This window comes from Pseudophryne corroboree, chromosome 1, assembly GCF_028390025.1.
Source record: "Pseudophryne corroboree isolate aPseCor3 chromosome 1, aPseCor3.hap2, whole genome shotgun sequence".
Lineage (NCBI taxonomy): Eukaryota > Metazoa > Chordata > Amphibia > Anura > Myobatrachidae > Pseudophryne > Pseudophryne corroboree.
Genome location: NC_086444.1, coordinates 743,242,414 through 743,263,343, shown reverse-complemented (window position 1 = coordinate 743,263,343; position 20,930 = coordinate 743,242,414). Strand labels below are relative to the sequence as shown.

The window sequence follows — 20,930 nt, the reverse complement described above, 5'->3', positions numbered from 1 at the left end:
TCTGCTGTAGATGGTGCCTGTAGCTGGGGGGAGGGGCTACAGATCAGAGCCTTATCCCCTCTGCTGGGCTTCACCACCGGGTACTATGGAGCCTGTACTAAACGGATTTTAGTAAATCCAACCTGTGCTCCTTGCCCTGATGGATATAGTGGGGTCCCTGCACGACCACAGTGTCCACGCCAGCGGCGAAGTCTGTCTCTTAGGACCGCGCCGGATCGCAATTTCGGTGGGTCCCACCTGGGGGACCCTTTTACCTCCTCCCTGTAAGTGCGGCCACGCGATCCAGGAGAGCAGCAGCGGTGATGTGTGCCTGATGAGACCGGAGCGCCTCCGCTGTAAGTACCCGGCAACCAGGGCTCGAGAGTATACAGTGCCGCTGGGGGAGGTGATGGAGCCGCAGCACGATATGTCAGTATGACATATAGCATCTAGTGCCTGTGCTGTGGCCCTTGAAGTCTTCTTTCTTCTCAGAAAAGCTCTTTTCAGGGCTGCCTAACGCAGCCCTCCCTGTTAGCTGCCTGCACTGCAGGCACCAACATACAGACTGAGCTCCAGTGCCTGGAGGAGGGGATATTGAGGAGGCAGTGCAGTGCATCTTAGGAACAGTCAAAGCTTTAGCCTGTTGGTGCCTCGGATCAAGATCCAACTCTACACCCCAATGTTATTCCCTGTGGAATCCCAGTGTACCCCGCTGCAGAAAAGAGAGGGTATAAAGAAAGTCAGCAAGTATGATATAAGCACAGGGGTGTATCTTCCTATTGGCCAGGATTTCACTTGCCAGGGGTGCCGGCCAAGGGGGAGGGGGGGGGCAGTGCCACCCTTGCCAGGGGGTAGAATGACACAGTAGTTCTCACTGAGTACATCCCTTAGCAGTGCTCATCCACTGCCGGACTCTCAGAGGCGTATTGCACTCTGACACTCTCTGTGACTACAGTCACAATGATGGTGAATATAGCCAGGGAGCGGGGCACTTCCAGGTATGGCGAGGGGCGAGGCACCTCCTCTTCCTCATCCGCTCCCCTTCTCATTGGTCCCACGTGGTCTGTCACCAAAACCAGCCACTACAATCAGCACCAGTCAGCAGTGCAGCATGAGCATACCTGTACATTTTCTGCGGTACCGTAGCTGCACTACATGGTCTATCCTGGCAGTATGGATCACAGCTTACAAAGAGCTCTGTATGGAGAGGTATCTAGACCAGTGACTGCCTGTCCAGCTGTGTTGAGACTACAAGTCCCAGCACACCTTGTCAACTGGATTTTCTGGGACATGTAGTGCCATCACACCTAGAGAGGGGTTTTTAACTGTATGTATGTGTGCATATATACCCTCAGTGTCCCTGCCTGCACCCTTCTTGTAATTCCTCCTCAGTGTCCCTGCCCACACCCTCCTTGTAATTCCCCCTCAGTGTCCCTGACCTCAGCCTCCCTGTAAGCTCTCCTCCTCATTGTCCCTACCCACACCCTCCCTGTAATTCCCCCTCAGTGTCCCTGCCCACACCCTCCTTGTAATTCCCCCTCAGTGTCCCTGACCTCAGCCTCCTTGTAAGCTCTCCTCCTCATTGTCCCTACCCGCACCCTCCCTGTAATTCCCCCTCAGTGTCCCTGCCCACACCCTCCCTGTAATTCCCCCTCAGTGTCCCTGACCTCAGCCTCCCTGTAAGCTCTCCTCCTCATTGTCCCTACCCGCACCCTCTCTGTAATTATCCCTCAGAGTCCCTGACCTCAGCCTATCTGTAACTCCCCCCTCTGTGTATCTGGGTGGGGGAGGTGGGGGCGCCAGTTCCTTAATTTGCCAGGGGCGCTCAGACACCTAGATACACCACTGTATAAGCAAATATGATTATTCAGTCTTCTGTATAGTGAAAAATAATACAATATAAAACAAAAAAATGAAACCTAGCTGGAGCTAATGGAAGTTCTCTTACAAATTCCAACACAACAACTGGGGGTATATTTACTAAAGTGCGGTTTTACAGAAGTGGAGATGTTGCCCAACGCAAACAATCAGATACTACTTTTCATCCCCTATAGATTGTAAGCTTGCAAGCAGGGCCTTCCTACCTCTATGTCTGTCTGTTTTTTTTTTAACCCAGTTTTGTTCTATTACTGTTGTTCTAATTGTAAAGCGCAACGGAATATGCTGTGCTATATAAGAAACTGTTAATAATAATAATAATTTTATATTACACGTTCTAGATCAGTGGTTCTCAACCTCGGTCCTCAAGTACAGTACCCCCAACAGTTCATATTTTCCAGGTCACCTAGCAGTTGAACAGGTGTATTCATTACTCACTGACACATTATTAAAGACCCACAGGTGGAGCAAATTATTTCACTTGCAATCCTGTGAGGAGACCTGGAAAACATGAACTGTTGGGGGTACTTGAGGACTGAGGTTGAGAACCACTGTTCTAGATGATAATAGCTAGATTCTGATTAGTTGCTATGGGCAACATGTGCACTTCTGTAAACCACTTTAGTACATACAGTATACCCCCATACCTCCCAACTTTATTCTCTTCCAGGGAGGGACAAATGCCTGAAATTAAGGGGCATGGCCTATAAGCTAGGGGGCATGGCCTCATGGCAAGCCACGCCCCTTGTTTTTTACATTATGGGGGCATGAACAGCACTCAGTGAGCTGCTGGCCATGCCCCCTGTCCCTCTCTGCCGGGAATAGATGCTTGCACATGCGCACAGTATCTATCCACCACTGCTCTGCTCAGAGCAGCGAGTGACAGGTGGGATCTCCCAACTGCCCCCCACCCCTCCCCCCCACCTGGGACACTGCGACCCATGGATGGGACAACGGGACAGACTGTTAAAACCGGGACTGTCTCACCAAAATCGGGATAGCTGGGAGGTATGTACCCCCTGGTGTTTTGTAAATTTGTACCTAACTGGGAAAATGTATTTCTCTTTTGAATTTACTGTTTGTCCATCTGTGATTCTGTTTAGGAAGTGTTCCTACTCTACCCTTGTACTATTTGTGCAGCCTAAGCTATAATATACCACCATCAGAACCTGTTCCCTTCCTGACGGCTCACCTCCACCAGGAAATCAAAGACTCTTGAATACAAAGCTTTAGCCAGAGCATCCCGTGTATAAGTGGCTTGCTCCACATTTAAGGTAACAGTGATAGATTCTGAGCGTCCTCCCCATTTACTATCCATCTTCCGGCTGGTGAGTTTTCCATTGAGGCGCTCTTTGTCTATACCAAGCAAGTAGGCGGGAAAAGCCAAGTCTGGAAAACAATGAGTTAAAAGACATGAGACGACAGGATCAGACAGCTGCTACTAAAAGAGGTTTAGATATTCAAAAGCACATTTTACACCACATTCATATCTCTGATTAGTACTGTAAATGGTTACATATAGTGGCTTGCACATGTGTTTAAACCTGAAAAGCAAACAGATGTGTCTGTATTACAGATGGCACTTATACAGATTCTACTAAACCGTATTTTTATTGCAAACCAGTGAAAATGGAAAAATACTGCTTGCATAGATATTCAACCCCTGCAGACTTGTACTTGGTAGCAGGGACGTGCAACCCGTGAAGGCACGCCCCTGTCAGTGAGGCCACAGTGATTGGCCAGCGGATCCGTCACTGGATCCGCTGTCAATCACTGTGTGGGCGCGGCGGAGGTGCAGGCGTCGGCAGAGGTGCAGGCGGCGGTAGGCGGTGGAGGTGCGAGAGGCGGGTGGCGGTGGAGGTGCAGGCAGTGGAGGTGTGGGCGGCGGAAGTGCGGGCGGCGGTGCAGAGTTTAGCAGCGGAGCGGTAACAATTTCAAAAATAGCGCCTCAGTGTCATTTCTGAAATTCAAGATGGCCGCTGCGAGCCAATCACGGCTCGCTGCGTCATCGCCCCGCCCCCTCTGGCTGACTTATATAAGTCAGCGCGAGGGAGCGGCTGTCAGTCCGATGGCGGAGGAGGAGCAGAGAAGAGCTCCTGAAGGCAGAAGACTCCGTAAGTCCTGGATGGGCGGCGGCCATGCAAAAGAGTTTAGCAGCCACCGCCCACCAGGTGAAGACGCTGGAAGCCCTAGGGAAGGCGGCAGTCATGCAAAAGAGCTTAAAGGCCGCCGCCTCCCAGGTGAAGACGCCGGAGGAAGACGCTGGAAGCCCTGGGGAGGTGGTGCCCCCCCAGGTGAAGACGCCGGAAGCCCTGGGTAGGCGGCGGCCATGCAAAAGAGCTTAAAGGCTGCCGCCCCCAGTTGAAGAACCTGTCAAATAAACTTTTTTTTTTTAAAGACAGTGTGGTGTTTTTATTTAAATATTTTCTTTACAGGTGGACAACAGGTGCCAGCAGGCCATTTATGTCCGGACATGCTGGCACTTGTGGTTCTCCAAGTGCCAGCATGCTGGGGCAGGCTTGCTGGGACCTGTAGGCCATCTGTAAAGAACAATATTACTATTCTTTACAGGTGGACTACAGGTGCCAGCGGGCCATTTATGTCCGGGCATGCTGGCACTTCTGGCTCTCCAAGTGCCAGCATGCTGAGGCAGGCTTGCTGGGACCTGTACGCCACCTGTAAAGAACAATATTAACAATGAACCCCGCACCCACTGCCACCAGGGGTGCGGGGCATAGTTGTAGGGGGGGGGGGGCTATACTTCACCCCCCCCCCCTCCCACTCTATTGAGTGGGGGAGAAGGATTGCTAGCTGCTTGTGCCTCCCCAGCCACTGACCTCACCGCACGCCACTGTTTGGTAGAACCAACTTATGTTGTAATAATAGCTTTGCGCCTATTAGGATAAGTTTCTAAAGTTCTTGTTTCTACCCAGGGTCATATTAACGTAGGGGCCTTCGAGCAGGGGTGGGTGGTGGTCACACAATCAGATCGGTCAGGCAGCATTCTCTACCTACAGTACCTCCCTGGTTGCAGCCAGAAAGTGAATGGCTGTCAGTATGCTGATTGGTGAATGAATGGACCTATCCACTAATCAGAGTGCTGACAGCTATTCACTGTATGAAAGCATCTGGAGCAGTGGCAGAACTAGCAGCTGTGCAGCCAGTGCATTGCCGCTATGAAGGGGCCCACAGCCGGCAGCCTTATAATGAGTCAACCTGACTCATTAAATGCTACCTGAAGCTGCGTCGTGGGCTGTAAATCCGCAATAATTGATGACGGAGGGATGGAGGGGGCACGCCAGCCGGGATCCTGAGGCAGCTATATCAGATCAATTAAAGGTGATGAGCTCAATCATCACCCTTCATGTCTGCGTCTCAACTCTGGCTGTGGCAGTTGGTCATGCACTGCATGCTGGGAATAGGAGCCGGGATTAAGCAGGCAGGAGGAGGGACTGGGCACGAATGTACTAAGGAGCTTTACCACCGTAGCCAACAAGAATGTTATTGTAAAATGAAAAATCTAACTTTAATTCCTGTCCACACACACAGTATATAGACAGTAAGAGGTGCGGTGCTCCCATCACAAAGACAGACACTGGAAAAGGCTTAATATCAACATTTTGTTGTATTACCAACTTCAGGATATATGAATACATACTGTATATCCTGAAGATGGTAATATGCTTAAACATTGATGTTAGGCCTGTTCCAGAGTGTTTCTTTATAATGGGAGTGCTGCACCTCTTGCTGTACACACTATATATATATATATATATATATATATATATATATATATATATATATATATATATATATCTAAAATCCAAAACAAAGAACGGCACTGGAGGCAATTCATACTGAAAGTACAATATGTATTTCAGTACTTTCAGTATGAATTGCCTCCAGTGCCGTTCTTTCTTTTGGATTGTGCATTTGGTTACTGGATATGGCACGGAGGCTAGCTGAGTCAATTAAGTGAAGGAGTGCCGACTGTTGTGTGTGTATGTATGTATGTATATATATATATATATATATATATATATATATAGAGAGAGAGAGATTTTTTTCCAGTAATAGTCCCTGTTGAAAGGGGAAACAGTCAGTATCCCAGCGTTCAGGATGACGGCAGTCGGTATTCAAACGCTGGATCCCGACATCAATATAAATTGTCGGCCCCAGAATCCCAATTGTCGGCATCCCGAACGCAAGTATGCCAGGGCGGGATAGGGTTAGGCTGTGGAGGGGGATCTGGATAGGTTAGGGTTAGACTGCAGGGAGGGAGGGTTAGATGCACCAGGGAGGGTTAGGCTGCAGGGAGGGAGGGTTAGGGTTAGGCTGAGGGGGATGGAGGGTTAGTGGGGTATGGGGTTAGGGTTAGAATACTTACCTGGCAGGTGTCTGGATTCTGTGCATCGGTATGCCGCTGTCGGTAGTCTGACCATCGACATCCCAAGCGATACCATCCCATTGAAAGGAATAGAAGGCACTCCACAGTTTGATTAAGTAAGTATATTGTGCATAAGTAATCCTTTTTATTTCTTTTTTTGCACACCCCGATTTTAAGACCCTAAGCAGTCTTGAAACTTCAGCTTACATATGCACAGTCTACTGATTTAACCAAAACTGTGGAGTGCCATCTATTCCTTTCAATGGGGCAAGGAAGTACCATACTGGAGGGACTCTTTGAATACCAAATTGATGGAGGGCACTTAGAGTACTTACCAATTATCTGTAGTGCAACTGTAGTATATGGTGGCCACTTGTGCATTCTGTAGTATATAGGGGTCACTGATGCTGTCTGTAGTATATGGGGGTCACTGATGCTGTCTGTACTATATGGGGGTCAATAACACTGTCTGTAGTATATGGGAGTCACTAATGCTGTTTGTAGTATATTGGGTTCACTTATGCTGTCTGTAGTGTATGGGGATCACTGATGCAGTCTTCGATATATGGCGGTCGCTAATGTTGTCTGTAGTATATGAGGGTCACTATTGTTGTCTGTAGTATATGAGGGTCACTAATGTTGTCTGTAGTATATGTAGGTCACTAATACTGTTTGTAGTATATGTTGTTCATATATGTAAAGGGTGATTGCTATCCACTGGGACAGGGTTTGCGATGATGAGACTTTGCCAGAAAGGCTATTTTCACCCCTGGTGAAGAGGAGGATCCCCTTCACCTCATTTCTCCATGTCCACAGCTCTCTGCCCCTCTCAGGTGGTCCTGCGCTTGCTGCTGGCGCCAGACATCTGAGGTCACAATCTTGTGACAGTCTTTACACAAAAACTGTAGCAGTTCTGGCATGGGCGATGCTTAGTATAGGACCTCCGGAAACACAGTCCTCCCCATATGCACTTCTGCTGTACCATCAAACCCAGTCTCTACATATCCTACACTCATGCCATACTGTGTACCAGTATTAATCATGTACGGGTGTAGTAGGGTATGCCGGTGGCTGGGCTCCCGGCGACCAGCATACCGGCGCATACCGGCGCCGGAATCCCGACCGCCAGCATACCGTCAGCTGGGCGAGCGCATATGAGCCCCTTGCGGGCTCGCTGCGCTCACCACGCTGCAGGCACGGTGCGCGCTATGCATGCCACGCTATCTATACTCCCTCCAGGGGGGTCATGGACCCCCAAGAGGGAGAAAAGATGTCAGTATGCCGGCAGTCGGGATTCCGGCGCCAGTATGTTGGTTGTCGGGAGCCCGGCCGCCGGCAAACAGAAGTCCACCCATCATGTACAGTACAATGCAAGATAGTCTTTCCTGATTAATACTGATACACTGTATGCAGTGAGGACATACACCCTTCCTATTTCGGCGCATGCAAAGAGTCTCTAATTTGGGGTTCAGGGAAGTGATTGGGATGGTGGGGGCCCAAAGCAAATTGTTGCACCTGGGCCCACCGCTCACAAGTTCTGCCACTGATGTGGAGAGCAGGACTGTGAAGTTGGCATATTATCCTCCCTGCAGAATTATTCCAGATTTTTCAGATTGGTTGGATGACAATTGTGGACTTTGTAAATCTTGCCACAGATCCTCAATTGGACTGAGAGCTTTACTTTGACTTGTCTGTTGTAGAACATTCACCTTTTTGTTCTTCAGTCATGCCATTGTTAATTTGCTTGAGATTAGTGTCCTACTCAGGGGCAATTTGGAGGAGAGGACCCGTGTGCAGCTTTGTGCGAGCCCCCTCCTCTCCTGCAGTGCAGTTTGATTGGTTTGTGCCAAAGTATACTGAGCATGAGCAGGTCTCTAGGAACATGGCACCCTGTTTCCAGAGACTTTTCTACTGTACATGTGCAAAATTGGAAAAATGGCCACCACACAGTTTTCTGCTTGTTTGCAGTGCAGGGTCGTTCGCTGATGTGGGACTCCAGAGATGTTGGAGAAGTAAATATAACTATATGGGTGCAGGATGTGCAGTGTGTGGACCCCCCTGACTATGTGCACCCATACACCCTGCACCCATTATACTGTATATGTGCCAGTGGTTCTACTTAAAAGTGCAGTGGTTCTACTTAAAAGTGAACTGTAGTTTTTGTAGCATGTTGTCTTGCAGTATCTCTCTTTATTTTGCACCATGCATCGGCCCATCAAATTTAACAAGATGCTCAGTTCTGGGTGCATGATGCTACCAGCCCATACTTTACTGTAGGGTTGTCATTTGCTAAGGAATGGACAGTGTTAGGTTTAAATTGGGTCTAAAAAGCAAAAATATTGTCTCATCTGACCACAAAAACTTTTACCATATATTAGCTGGATCACTTTGATGTTTTCTGGTAAACTCCAGTCATGGTTTGATGTTGTTTTCCTCAGGGCCATAACTATGGTGGTGCGGCAGATGCCCTGTGTTTGGATTTGTGTATGATGTTTTATACTAATATGCGTCTCAGCAGCAGACCGATGCTGATGATGATGAGAAGGGGCTCTACTGTAACATAATGTGTATAAGGGTCTCTACTGTGATGTAATGTGTATAAGGGGCTCTACTGTGGTGTAATGCATATAAAAAGTTATTTTGTCTAGTATAAATGTGTATAAAGGGCTATATTGTGGCATAACATGTATAAGGGGCTTTACTATTATGTAATGTGTATTATGGGTATTACTGTGTGGCATAATGTGTATAGGGGGCTCTACTGTGTGGTATAATGTGTATAAGGTGCTCTACTCTGTAGCATAATCTGCATAAGGGTTATTATAGTGTGGCGTAACATGTACAAGAGGCTCTACTGTAGCATAATGTGTATAAGGGGCTTTACTGTGTGCCGTAATGTGTATAAGGGGTACTACTGTGTGTAATGTGAATAAAGGGCATTACTGTGTGGTGTAATGAATTGGTACTATTCTGTGGCGCTCCTAAGGGTTTTGTATTTATGGTTCATGTTTATATGATGTGTATGGTGATACATTTTTGCATTCCTATTGCAGCTGCTCCTCAATGTGCAGTGGTTTCTAGTCATATTATTTGTATTTCTTGGAGCTTCCGCAGCACATGGATTGAATACTTTTGCAATCATTTTGCAATTCTTATTCCTTTAAAAAAATAATGAACTATGAGTTTGACAAGTTATTTCAAGAGCCCACTGGTTCATAATAAAAATGCTATTAGAACAATCTGTGTAAGTGTTATTAGTAATACAGACAAATCTATTGACTTTTTAGGAGCCTGAATATTTTTGGACAAATGTAAAATAAATAAAATTGATTGTAAATTAATATTAGTTATACTTTGCAAATGTAGTCTTACTCTATGGCATTTTGTATATATAAATCACACATCCAGGGCCATAACTGGGGTGGAACCAGGTGTCACAATGTCTATTTGCTGGATGACCACTGTAATGTTTTTACTAGCAATGTGCCTGTCTCCTCAGCAGTCAACTCTGACTTCCAGCTCCCACACAGATTGTAGGGAGAGATGTCATGATGTCTCTCCCATGACACTAAGGAGCTGTTTTGCGGCAGGAGCACAGCAAACACAGTGGCAGAGTGAGGCAGTAGCTGACTGAGTGGCTGGGTGAGATGCCCTAAGGGAGCTTTAAGCAAATACAGTAAAAACAGGTAGAACCTGCCACAGAGGGATGTAGGGACGGATGGGCGGGTTTCAACTATTCAATTAATAAATTACAGACCAATTAAAAAACACTAGTCCTACAGTACTGACAAATCAGGCCTAAGCAGAGGGGGGAAGGTAGTTATTATAATTCAACTATTAAAGAACAATAATTTTTTTACATTTAATAGTTGAATTCTAATCCCCCCCCCCATTCCACTTCTGCCTAAACCTAATCTAGCAGCAGGACCATTAGGGAGCATTATGTGTATAATGGGCACCACTGTGCGGCATAATGTATATAATGGGTATTACTGTGAGGCATAATGTAAATAAGGGACTCTACTACAGTATGTGAAGTAATGTATAAAAGGGGCATTAACATGTGAAGTAATGTGAATAAGGTACACTACTGTTTGGTGTAACCTGAATAAGGCACACTACTATGTGGTATAACATAAGTAAGGGGCACTACTGTGTGAAGTAATGTGAATAAGGGACACTACTGTGTAAAGTAATGCAAATAAGGGACACTACTGTTTGGTGTAACATGAATAACGCACACTATTGGTATAAAATGAAGAAGGGGCACTAATGTGGGAAGTAATGTGAAAAAGGGACACTACTATGTGACGTAATGTGAATAAGGCACACTACTGTGTGGTATAACATGAATAAGGGACACTACTGTGCAGTGTAATGTTAAAAAGGGACACTACTATGTGGTGTAACATGAATAAGGGACACTACTGTGCGGTGTAATGTGAATAAGGGACACTACTGTGTGAAGTAATGTGAATAAGGGACACTACTGTTTGGCGTAACATGAATAAGGCACACTACTATGTGGTGTAACATGATTAAGGGACACTACTGTATGATGTAATGTGAATAAGGAACACTACTATATATACCATATCTCAATGAATACACTAATGTTCTTTAAAATATACATATCACTCATAGATTTGACTGACTGGCACCAGAATGCTATGCTTATCCTTCTTTGTATTTGCTAGTGTATGTAAGGTGTCACATTTTGAAAGAGGGACTGACAAAGTGCTACTCACGGTCAGTACAGTCTATCACAGCATAGTTTCCCTGTTCTTGGAAGCAGATATTGCCCAGATGTAGGATGCCGGCTGTTATCTGTAGGACCAGCTGTTGTTCTTCCCATGAAATACCAATGACTTGCATGGCATTCTATAAGAACGTCAGATGAGAGACAGCGCCAAAAATACAACATGAGAGAGAGAGAAAGGTGTTATGTACATACAGCACATATGGTGTACTATTCTATGGAGGGAAAGGCAGAAGAGATCTCAAGGAAATCACTCTCATCATTCGTCCCATCCACTTTATAGGTCTCAGACTGGTTTAAATAGAAATAGTAATCAGGAGTCAAGATGCCCAGATTTTGTTTCTGTTCTTGAGATGCTCCATCTATCAACTGTAAATGACAAGGTGGGGTCATACTGCACATCACGGAAAGTAAAATAAACACTACTCTTTTTTAAATGTTTACTTTCATTCTATAACACAAAAATCCCATCACCCTGAATACTTTAAAGGTACAGTGCTTACATTACATACCCATAGTGACACTTTCGAGAAACATTAACATGTAACTGAATTTGCCCTGCTTATTCTTACAGTTTAGATATAATGTATTGTGTGTTATTATAAGCATATTGGGATGAAACTGCTCTCCAGCCACCGGTTTGCTACTAGTTATCATTATCAGTGTGCACTTGCATATATACTGTATACTAGGTGCAAAATACATGCCTAGTATCAGGTGTATTTATGCATATGCCTAGCTCTGTGTAGCCAGCAGTTGCGCTGACACAGCCTCACTGGCTTTCATCTACCTGAAAACACGCTATTAGAACACTTACACCTCTTCAATCGTAAGGGGCAATGCAACTGAACTGTGTGCAAGTAAACACCACCTGTACCTGTGTACGCATAGGGGGCAATTCAGGGTTGATCGCATCGCAGCAGCAAATTTGTTAGCAGTTGGGCAAAATCATGTGCACTGCAGGTGTGGCAGATATCACATTTGCAGAGAGAGTTAGATTTGGGTGGGTTATATTGTTTCTGTGCAGGGTAAATACTGGCTGCTTTATTTTTACACTGCAATTTAGATTTCAGTTTGAACACACCCCACCCAAATCTTACTCTCTCTGCACATGTTATATCTGCCACCCCTGCAGTGCACATGGTTTTGCCCAACTGCTAACAAAGTTCCTGCTGCGATCAACTCTGAATTACCCCCATAGTTCCTGAGCATGCACACTCTGAAAACACCAATGATACATTCCACTGATAGCGTATTGTGTGTAACAGCCCCACAGTCTTCAGGGGTCCACCCTAAATTAGGAAAATGTCCTAAATCTTTACCTGGTAGAAGACATGAAAGCTGCGCTCACTCTCATTCTGATTTACAACTCGTGACTTTTCCAGAAGAAAATTTGATATTTTGCCTCCATCTGGCTCTCCTCCACGGCTGAATTGTATCTCAAAGTATTTACCCTATTGGAAAACGAGATCATGTGTCACTCATAAAAACTTGCTTCTTGCTATACTGTATATTAAGTTACTTATCTCTCTATGAGGGGAACTTACTATTATTAGATGTTATTATTTTATTGTTTATTATTATTATTATTATTATCCTGTGAACATTTCATTGAGCTGCACAGCCTGTGAAACCTAGGTAGGGATATTCTGCACCAAGGGGTTTGTCTTGCACCATCCGGCGGCATAATATGGTCATAGGTAAGTGAGGCCATGGAGATGATAGGCAACATGATGCAGTGGCGGATTTATCGGGGGGCGATTAGGGCGAACGCCCCCCCTACACATACCGGCACCGGGATGGATGGCCGGGTCCCGCCACGGTGCCGGACTGGAGAGCGGTGCAGCGTGACGGGGGAAGGGAGACGAAGAGAGACAGTGTAGGCGTGCGCACAGGGGGTTGCCTGGTGCGCACAGGCATCCCCCCTGTACACACGCCTGCTGCTGCCACTGATTCCCGTCTCCTTGACGCTGAAGCTAGGAGAGCGCTGCGCGTGCCTCTCCTGCCCACTGTGTCCCCGTCTCCGGCAGTCATTTTAAATGTCTGTGGCTGTCAGCCAATCAGAGTTCATGAACCGGCTCTTGATTGGCTGCCGGCCCGTGAGCTTTGATTGGCTCACAAGCCGGCGCTATATTTCAAATGGCCGCTGGAGACATGGACTCAGTGAGGGGAGGCGCAGAAGAGACACGCGGTGCACTCGCTCCCCCTCAGCATCAGAGACAGGAATCGGCGGCAGTGGCACTCGCAGCAGGAGGGTAAGAACCACTGGGGGCATTTGTATCTGGCACCACTGGGGGCATTTGTATTCTGGCACCACTGGGGGCATTTGTATTCTGGCACCACGTGGGGCATTTATATTCTGGCACTACTGGGAGCATTTGTATTTTGGCACCACTGGGAGCATTTGTATTCTGGCACCACTGGGAGCATTTATATCTGGCACCACTGGGAGCATTTATATCTGGCACCACTGGGAGCATTTATATCTGGCACCACTGGGGGCATTTGTGTATCTGGCACCACTGGGGGCATTTGTGTATCTGGCACCACTGGGGGCATTTGTGCATCTGGCACCGCTGGGAGCATTTGTGTATCTGGCACCGCTGGGGGCATATGTATCTGGCACCGCTGGGGGTATATGTATCTGGCACCGCTGGGGTCATGTGTATCTGGCACCGCTGGGGTCATGTGTATCTGGCACCGCTGGGGTCATGTGTATCTGGCACCGCTGGGGTCATTTGTGTATCTGGCACCGCAGGTGGCATTTGTGTATCTGGCACTGCTGGGGTCATTTTTGGATCTGATGTGAATTTCGGCTCATTCTATATGCTATAATGTAAATTTAGGCTCATTTTGTGTGCTATAATGTGAATTTCGGCTCATTTTGTGTGCTATAATGTGAATTTTGGCTCATTCTGTGTGCTATAATGTGAATTTCCGCTCATTCAGTGTGCTATAATGTGAATTTTGGCTCATTTTGTGTGCTATAATGTGAATTTCGGCTCATTTTGTGTGCTATAATGTGAATTTTGGCTCATTCTGTGTGCTATAATGTGAATTTCAGCTCATTCTGTGTGGTAAAATGTGAATTTTAGCTCATACCGTGTGGTATAATGTGATTTCCGTCTCATTCCGTGTGCTATAATGTAAATTTCGGCTCATACAGTATGCTATAATGTGAATTTCGGCTCATACCGTCTGGTGTAATGTGAATTTCGGCTCATTCTGTGTGCTATAACGTGAGTTTCGGCTCATACAGTATGCTATAATGTGAATTTCGGCTCATACCGTGTGGTATAATGTGAATTTCGGCTCATTCTGTGTGCTATAATGTGAGTTTCGGCTCATTCTGTGTGCTATAATGTGAATTTCGGCTCATACAGTATGCTATAATGTGAATTTCGGCTCATACCGTCTGGTGTAATGTGAATTTCGGCTCATTCTGTGTGCTATAACGTGAGTTTCAGCTCATACAGTATGCTATAATGTGAATTTCGGCTCATACCGTGTGGTATAATGTGAATTTCGGCTCATTCTGTGTGCTATAATGTGAGTTTCGGCTCATTCTGTGTGCTATAATGTGAATTTCGGCTCATACAGTATGCTATAATGTGAGTTTCGGCTCATACCGTGTGGTATAATGTGAATTTCGGCTCATTCTGTGTGCTATGCAGGAATGGTGATTCGCCAGTCTGTTACACCAGTGCGCAGGGTTCTCTCCACTAACTGGCAACATTTTATTAGTAATGGGAACAATAGGAAATTTTTGAAGCAAACGGGAAGGGCATCTCTAAGTGGGAGGAGCTATGATTAGGGGGAGGAGTCATAATTCTTAAACCGCCCCCCCTAAAAGTTAAGTCTAGATCCACCACTGACATGATGCTATAAGTATAAGGGGAGAGTAGGTGGGACATGATATGAATGGATATTATGAGACATGGTAATGAGAAGAGGTATTTGATTACATGGAATCATCCATCATTGCCCCCCAATATCCCTCATATCATTTCCCACCTAATCTCCCCTCAAATGATGATGTTGTCTATCAACTCTTACCTATGACCATGTTATGTCCCCAATTCATATTATACCAAGTAGAACTAATCAAGGTCTTTTATATAGTTCATCTCACTGCACTGCTCTATTCTCAGCTACTCTGAGGGTGGATACAATTAGGGCATGAAGTGAGGGGGTGAGGGCTGCCGCTCTGCGATATGTATATGAATCATTTAGTGACTCACTCACTGACACTGTCAGCTCATTAGCATGCCGGCAGCACCCATAAACGTACGGACAAGCACAGCTTCTGACGTTAGGGTGTGCCTGGCCACACCATGGACCCTATGTGCACATAAGTATTATTATTATTATTATTATTATTATTATTATTATTATTCATAGCCCAAAAGCATCAACCATCTGTTTTCATTGTTGGTCTTGTTTTAGATCAATCAAATTTATTTAATGATGGGTCAGTGAATATTTACTCTTTGTGAGAACGCTAATGTGCTAACAGGTATACGGTCATTAGGTCGACACCACTTAGGTCGACAGCCACATTTTTTGTAAAATTTTTGGACTTTTTCTTACTTTCACGATCCACGCGGATTACGATTGGGAACGGTAACCTTGACCGAAGAATGGCAAGCGAAGCGATCCATGCGAGGGGACACGGTGCACTAATTGGGGTTGCCGGTCACTTTACGATGAAAACGATACCCCAAAAAGTAAAAAAACGCATGTCGACCTTTTGACCTGTCGACCTAGTGCATGTCGACCTAATGTATGTCGACCAATAGTGGTCTACTAATGACTATCGACCTAAGTTGTCGACCCAACGACCCATACCCGTGCTAACATTGCCCATTCATAATTCCCTGATACACTTTCTGTTTCTGCAACTGTTATTATTACACATACATCATTATACATACATTATTCATAGTTGCAGATCTACTGTATGTATCTGGTGATGTAACATTTCTACAACTTACAAATCGACTTGAGTTGTTGTTTCTGACAGTCTTAGCATTGCCAAATGCTTCAAGAAGAGGATTAGACTGAAGGATTATGTCTTTGACATGCTGGAAAACAAAGACAGAGGGGCATATTTAGGAATAAGTGATATTCTTGTTATCACTTGTTACTAATCTTAAATGGTGCTCCAACTAATCAGCTTCTAACTGTCATTTTTCAAACATATGGCCGGAGTTGATTGGTTGGAGCACCAGTAAAGATTAGTAACAAGTGATAAAAGGAATATCATTTGATATTAAATATACCACAGATTATCAAATTTCTATAGCTGCCTGTGCATCTGCATGACTGTAGGGGTCATTCCGAGTTGATCGTAGCTGTGCTAAATTTAGCACAGCTACGATCATGCTCCCTGACATGCGGGGGGATGCTAGCCCGCCCCGTATTTCAGTGCCGGCCCCCCCGCAGAAGTGCAAAGGCATAGCACAGCGGCGATGCCTTTGCACTTCAGGAGTAGCTCCCGGCCAGCGCAGCTTTAGCGAGCTGGCCGGGAGCTACTCCTCGCTCCCCGGCCCGCAGCGGCTGCGTATGATGTCACGCAGCCGCTGCGGCCCGCCCCCCGTTCGGTCCGGCCAAGCCTGCATTGGCTGGACCGTGCATACGAACCGGGCCGCCGTTTCGCCCCATCCCGCCCATCGATTGCCTCTGCCTGTCAATCAGGCAGAGGCGATCGCTGTCCTGCTACGGCCTTCGGCCGTCCGGCATGCGCAGATGCATTACGGTGCCGGCGCATGCGCAGCAGGGTCCTGTTCGCTCTGCAGCATTAAAACGCAGCGAGCGAACGGGTCGGAATGACCCCCTATGTCAATCGTTACCCACAGAATTATACAACAGCAGCTTACTTGCACACACATTTTATGGACAGAGTATGCAAGTAATTGATACCACAAATAAATTAGACACTGCCAGAAACTATTAATAAATAAAGGAACAAATAAAACGTATATTAGAAATTCACAAATAAGCACTACCATTAACTTTTCTTGGAAATGTATATTTTTATCAGTGCTTAATTTGTAGCTAAAAGGAAGCAGAATGCAGACAGGGCTGTTTCTAGCCAATTTGGCTCCCAGTGCAAGATTTAAAAATGCGCCCCCCCCCATGACATAAAAAAATGTGCCCCCCACACCCCTAGATTAAAAAAAAAAACTTGTGCACGCACTGCAAGAGGGCGTGGCCTCATATAAATGGGTGTGGCCTCATTTAAATGGGCATGGCCTCGTCTGAAAAGACTACCTCACAATCCAGTTTTTGACCCTGCTCCAACAGATCATGACCACCACAGGAAAAAAAATTCTACCATATTGAGCCCCACACAGTAATGCCCCCTGCACCATATTATGCCACACACCGCAATGCCCTTGATACATTAAACCCCCACACTACGGCAGGCAAGAGTCCCCATTTCACACATTACGGCAGGTGTCCCCATTTTACACATTGAGAGAGAATACTTACAAAGGCGATTATCGCTCTTCGGCCCGCCTCACCAGTCGCTCCTCGCGCCGGCCTTTCCCTCTTCCTAACTTGGATCTCCCTCTGTACTCCGCTCGGGGGGGGGTTCGCAGAGTGACGGGGTTGCGTCGTGACGTAACGACGCAACCGCGTCATTCCGTGAAACTCCGCCCCCCGAGCGGGTTACTCGGGGAGAAATAGGAGGGGGAAGCAGGGAGCCACAGTTAGTGCCGCGGCGGGCGCCCAGTGCAGTTGCACTGCTCGCCTGCCCCAAGAAACGGCCCTGAATGCAGATAATAAAAACGTCAAACTCAAAAACTTATTACATATGCTAGGAGAACATAAAAAAGAGCCTTTAAAGAATAATGACTATGGCAGTGGTTCCCAAACTTTTGGAATCATGGCTCTAAAATATCCATTTTTGTTTCATGGCACCCCTAGGTTAAAAGTTTGTTATTGATTGTGTTTATATGTCATCCTTAACTTTAGTTATGTAGTGGTGGACAGGGTTCTGCTTCTGATTGTACACATTTTCTGAATGGCAGCAACCAACTCTGGTTTTGTCTATCACATTGATCATAAATGATTTGGTTCTGGACCCGGAGCTAGTACAAGGTTTCTAGACACCCTAGGCAAAGCTACACAATACAGCCCCTCACCCCCCCCAATACCCTCCTCCAAGCCACTCACATACAGTACATAATGGACAGAGGCGTATCTAGGGCAGGGCGAGCAGGGCATATGCCCTGGGCGCCGTGACAGGCCTGCCAGAAGGGGGCGCCGCCGGCCAGTGCAATAAAAAAGGTTCAGTGTCGGCCGCTGATCATCCCGCTCCATCTCTGCTCCTGACCGTCCAGTGACAGGTGGGGACTGTAGGAGTGTTTAGTTGCGCCCACAATGATGTGGGATTGTAGCCGCCGACGGACCAATAGGAGAAGGATGGGGGTGGGGACGAGCAGCTCAGGCAGCAGCAGCATTGGTGGGCTGGGTGTCCGGACTCCGGAGCCATCCCAGGCTATATTTAAATGTTGAGCACTAGAGTCCGGGCGCCGGCATCCCCGCGTAGTGGATTGCGCTGGTGCCAGATTGAGGCTGCTGGGCAGTGTAGCAAGCGCTGATGGGGAATAACACGGAGGATCGTGGTGCAGCGGCCAGAGCGGGTCACATATCATGTAGTGCATGGCCCTCTCTCTGCTGTTACCTCTGCTAGAGGCTCCTCCCCCCAACCCTCTTACACACATGGCGGGCGGAACCTGCTCCCTCTGCTCTGATGCATGGTACTGAAAGCAGCATGCAGCCACAAGGCTCACACATCCCGGTTAGTTGACTGGGTGTATGAGGAGGACTGTTGAGGGGCTGGGTGCTGTAGCGTATGAGGGGGGCTGTTGGGGTGTATGATGAAGGGGGTGCTGGGTGCTGTTGTGTAGGAAAGGGTTGCTGTGTTTTTGAGTATTTGTGGGTGCTGGGTGCTGTAGTATGTGGGGGTGCCAGGGGTTGTAGTGTATGAGGGGGTCTGTCTAGGGGTTGCTGTGTCTGAAGGGGTCTGTTGGGGTGTATGGGGGGGGGCTGGGTGCTGTAGTGTATGAGGGAGGATGCTGGGTGTTGGTGTATAAGAGGAAGTGGGTGCTGTAGTGTATGGGGGGGGGTGTTACTGGGTGTTGTGGTGTAGGAGGAAGGGGAACTGGGTGCTATAATGTATAAGCGGGGGTTTGACTGTCTCCAATCTCTGACTCAGCCATTTTAAGGACCCTTAGGTGGATGGTGGGCCGGCACTTATACAGTGTATAATGGACACTACCACTGTGTGGCATAATGGGTATAATGGGCGCGCTGTGCTGCGTACTGTTTACGATGGGTGCACTGTGCTGTGTAATGTGTAGAATGGTCGCAGTGTGCCGCGAAATGTGTAGAATGGGCGCACTGCGCCGCAGAATGTGTAGAATGGGCGCACTGTGCTGCAGAATGTGTAGAATGGGCACACTGTGCCGCGGAATGTGTAGAATGGGCGCACTGTGGCTTAAGGTGTATATGGAGTAGTACTGCTGTGCGGTGTAATGTGAATAAGGACCACAATTGTATGGCATGTGAGTTTTTGGTATTTTACTACAGTACATATAATGTAACATGGATCATATTCATTTATAAAAAGCCACCATGGGCCACTCCTGGTTTAAATGGTTTTTATTTTTTTTAACTAAAAATAATTAAAAAGTGCCAAGCCTTGCTTAAGAAATAAGAAAAAAAAATGAGTCCCTAAGCCTTTTTTCTATTGTCAAAGTCGAAAAATATTGCAGTACACACATCACGTACAAACAACACACAGATGGCCTCCGCGCGTGTACTTGTTCTGCTGTGCGTGCACATATTCGCAATTTGCGTATGGTCACTCCCGCGGTCGTGCGCATCAGCGCGTGGTATGAGTATTTACGGTAGAGTTTGTGAACGCATTGAGAGCTATCAAAACACATTACATATTTAATCCAAATAGTGCATAAAGTACACATAGTCCCCCTGCACGACATATGAAATTAACAACAGTTTAAATGGTTTCAGAACAAAGGGATTCACCTTTACAGAATAGGAGGGGACAGAACAAGGTCATAAGGTGGTGTTTGGTATCCAGCTGTAGGGTATTTTAAGGGTAACATTCCGGTGTTGGTTTGAGGAAGATCGCATGTTCCTGCGGATAGTTATGTGCAGAAGCAGATATAAACTGTATTTACTGTACATTATGTATGCGGCGGGAATCCAGAGGAGACCACCCACAAGAGCAGTTGAGAAAGACATCGCCTACCGATTCAAACCGACCTATGACCTCTCCTGTACTGTAAAAGTGCATTCCTGTGTCCAATGGACAAAGTGATTACAGTATCTATTGTATTGCTTTTGGAAGAAGTGTATAAAGAGAGCCTGCTTCTGGCCTGGAAAATCAGAAGACTCACAAAGTTATCTATTTGATGACCGAGGACCAGGCCGGGAAGCGCAAGCGAATCTACTCAAGTATGTACCATTGAATGTAGCCATTTACTCTGTTATATTGTATTGTATTATTTGTATTGTAACCCCCTTTCAGCAATAATCCACTGTGGTGTCGGAACCCAGCGGTTAAATCACAATTGGTGTCGTGTCTTCATTGCCCTGCTAAGGTTTAAAGTGTTTTATCATTGCATTGCATTACTGTGAAGGTTTAAAGTGTATCTCTGGATGTGTGCGTGCTGTGTGTACTTTGTACCCCTAGCGCGGCGTTTGTACAGTGATATGGGACTCCGTACGCAAACAGTGTATAAAGTACGTAGCGTGTGTACTAAGTTTAGCAGCTGCAGCAGCTCCATGGTAAAGTGTATTCTAAGTGTGTATAAGATATAGCTTTCTTTCCTGTAAGATAATCGACATTATCACTATATTAAAAAAAGCCCCTTATTTATTAAAAGAAAA

At 46.4% G+C, this 20,930-nt stretch overlaps 1 protein-coding gene across 1 annotated transcript in view; it reads right to left on the bottom strand.

Annotated features, from left to right (window-relative positions):
- MYO1F (myosin IF) overlaps positions 1-20,930 on the bottom strand; it is a 310,663-nt gene that overhangs the window by 137,625 nt on the left and 152,108 nt on the right. The window contains exons 6-10 of the mRNA XM_063916390.1: positions 15,998-16,087; positions 12,326-12,457; positions 11,235-11,372; positions 10,993-11,125; positions 3,050-3,246 (exon numbers count right to left, since the gene is read on the bottom strand). Coding sequence (XP_063772460.1) covers positions 3,050-3,246; positions 10,993-11,125; positions 11,235-11,372; positions 12,326-12,457; positions 15,998-16,087 — 690 coding nt within the window. The remainder of the gene's footprint in view (positions 1-3,049; positions 3,247-10,992; positions 11,126-11,234; positions 11,373-12,325; positions 12,458-15,997; positions 16,088-20,930) is intronic.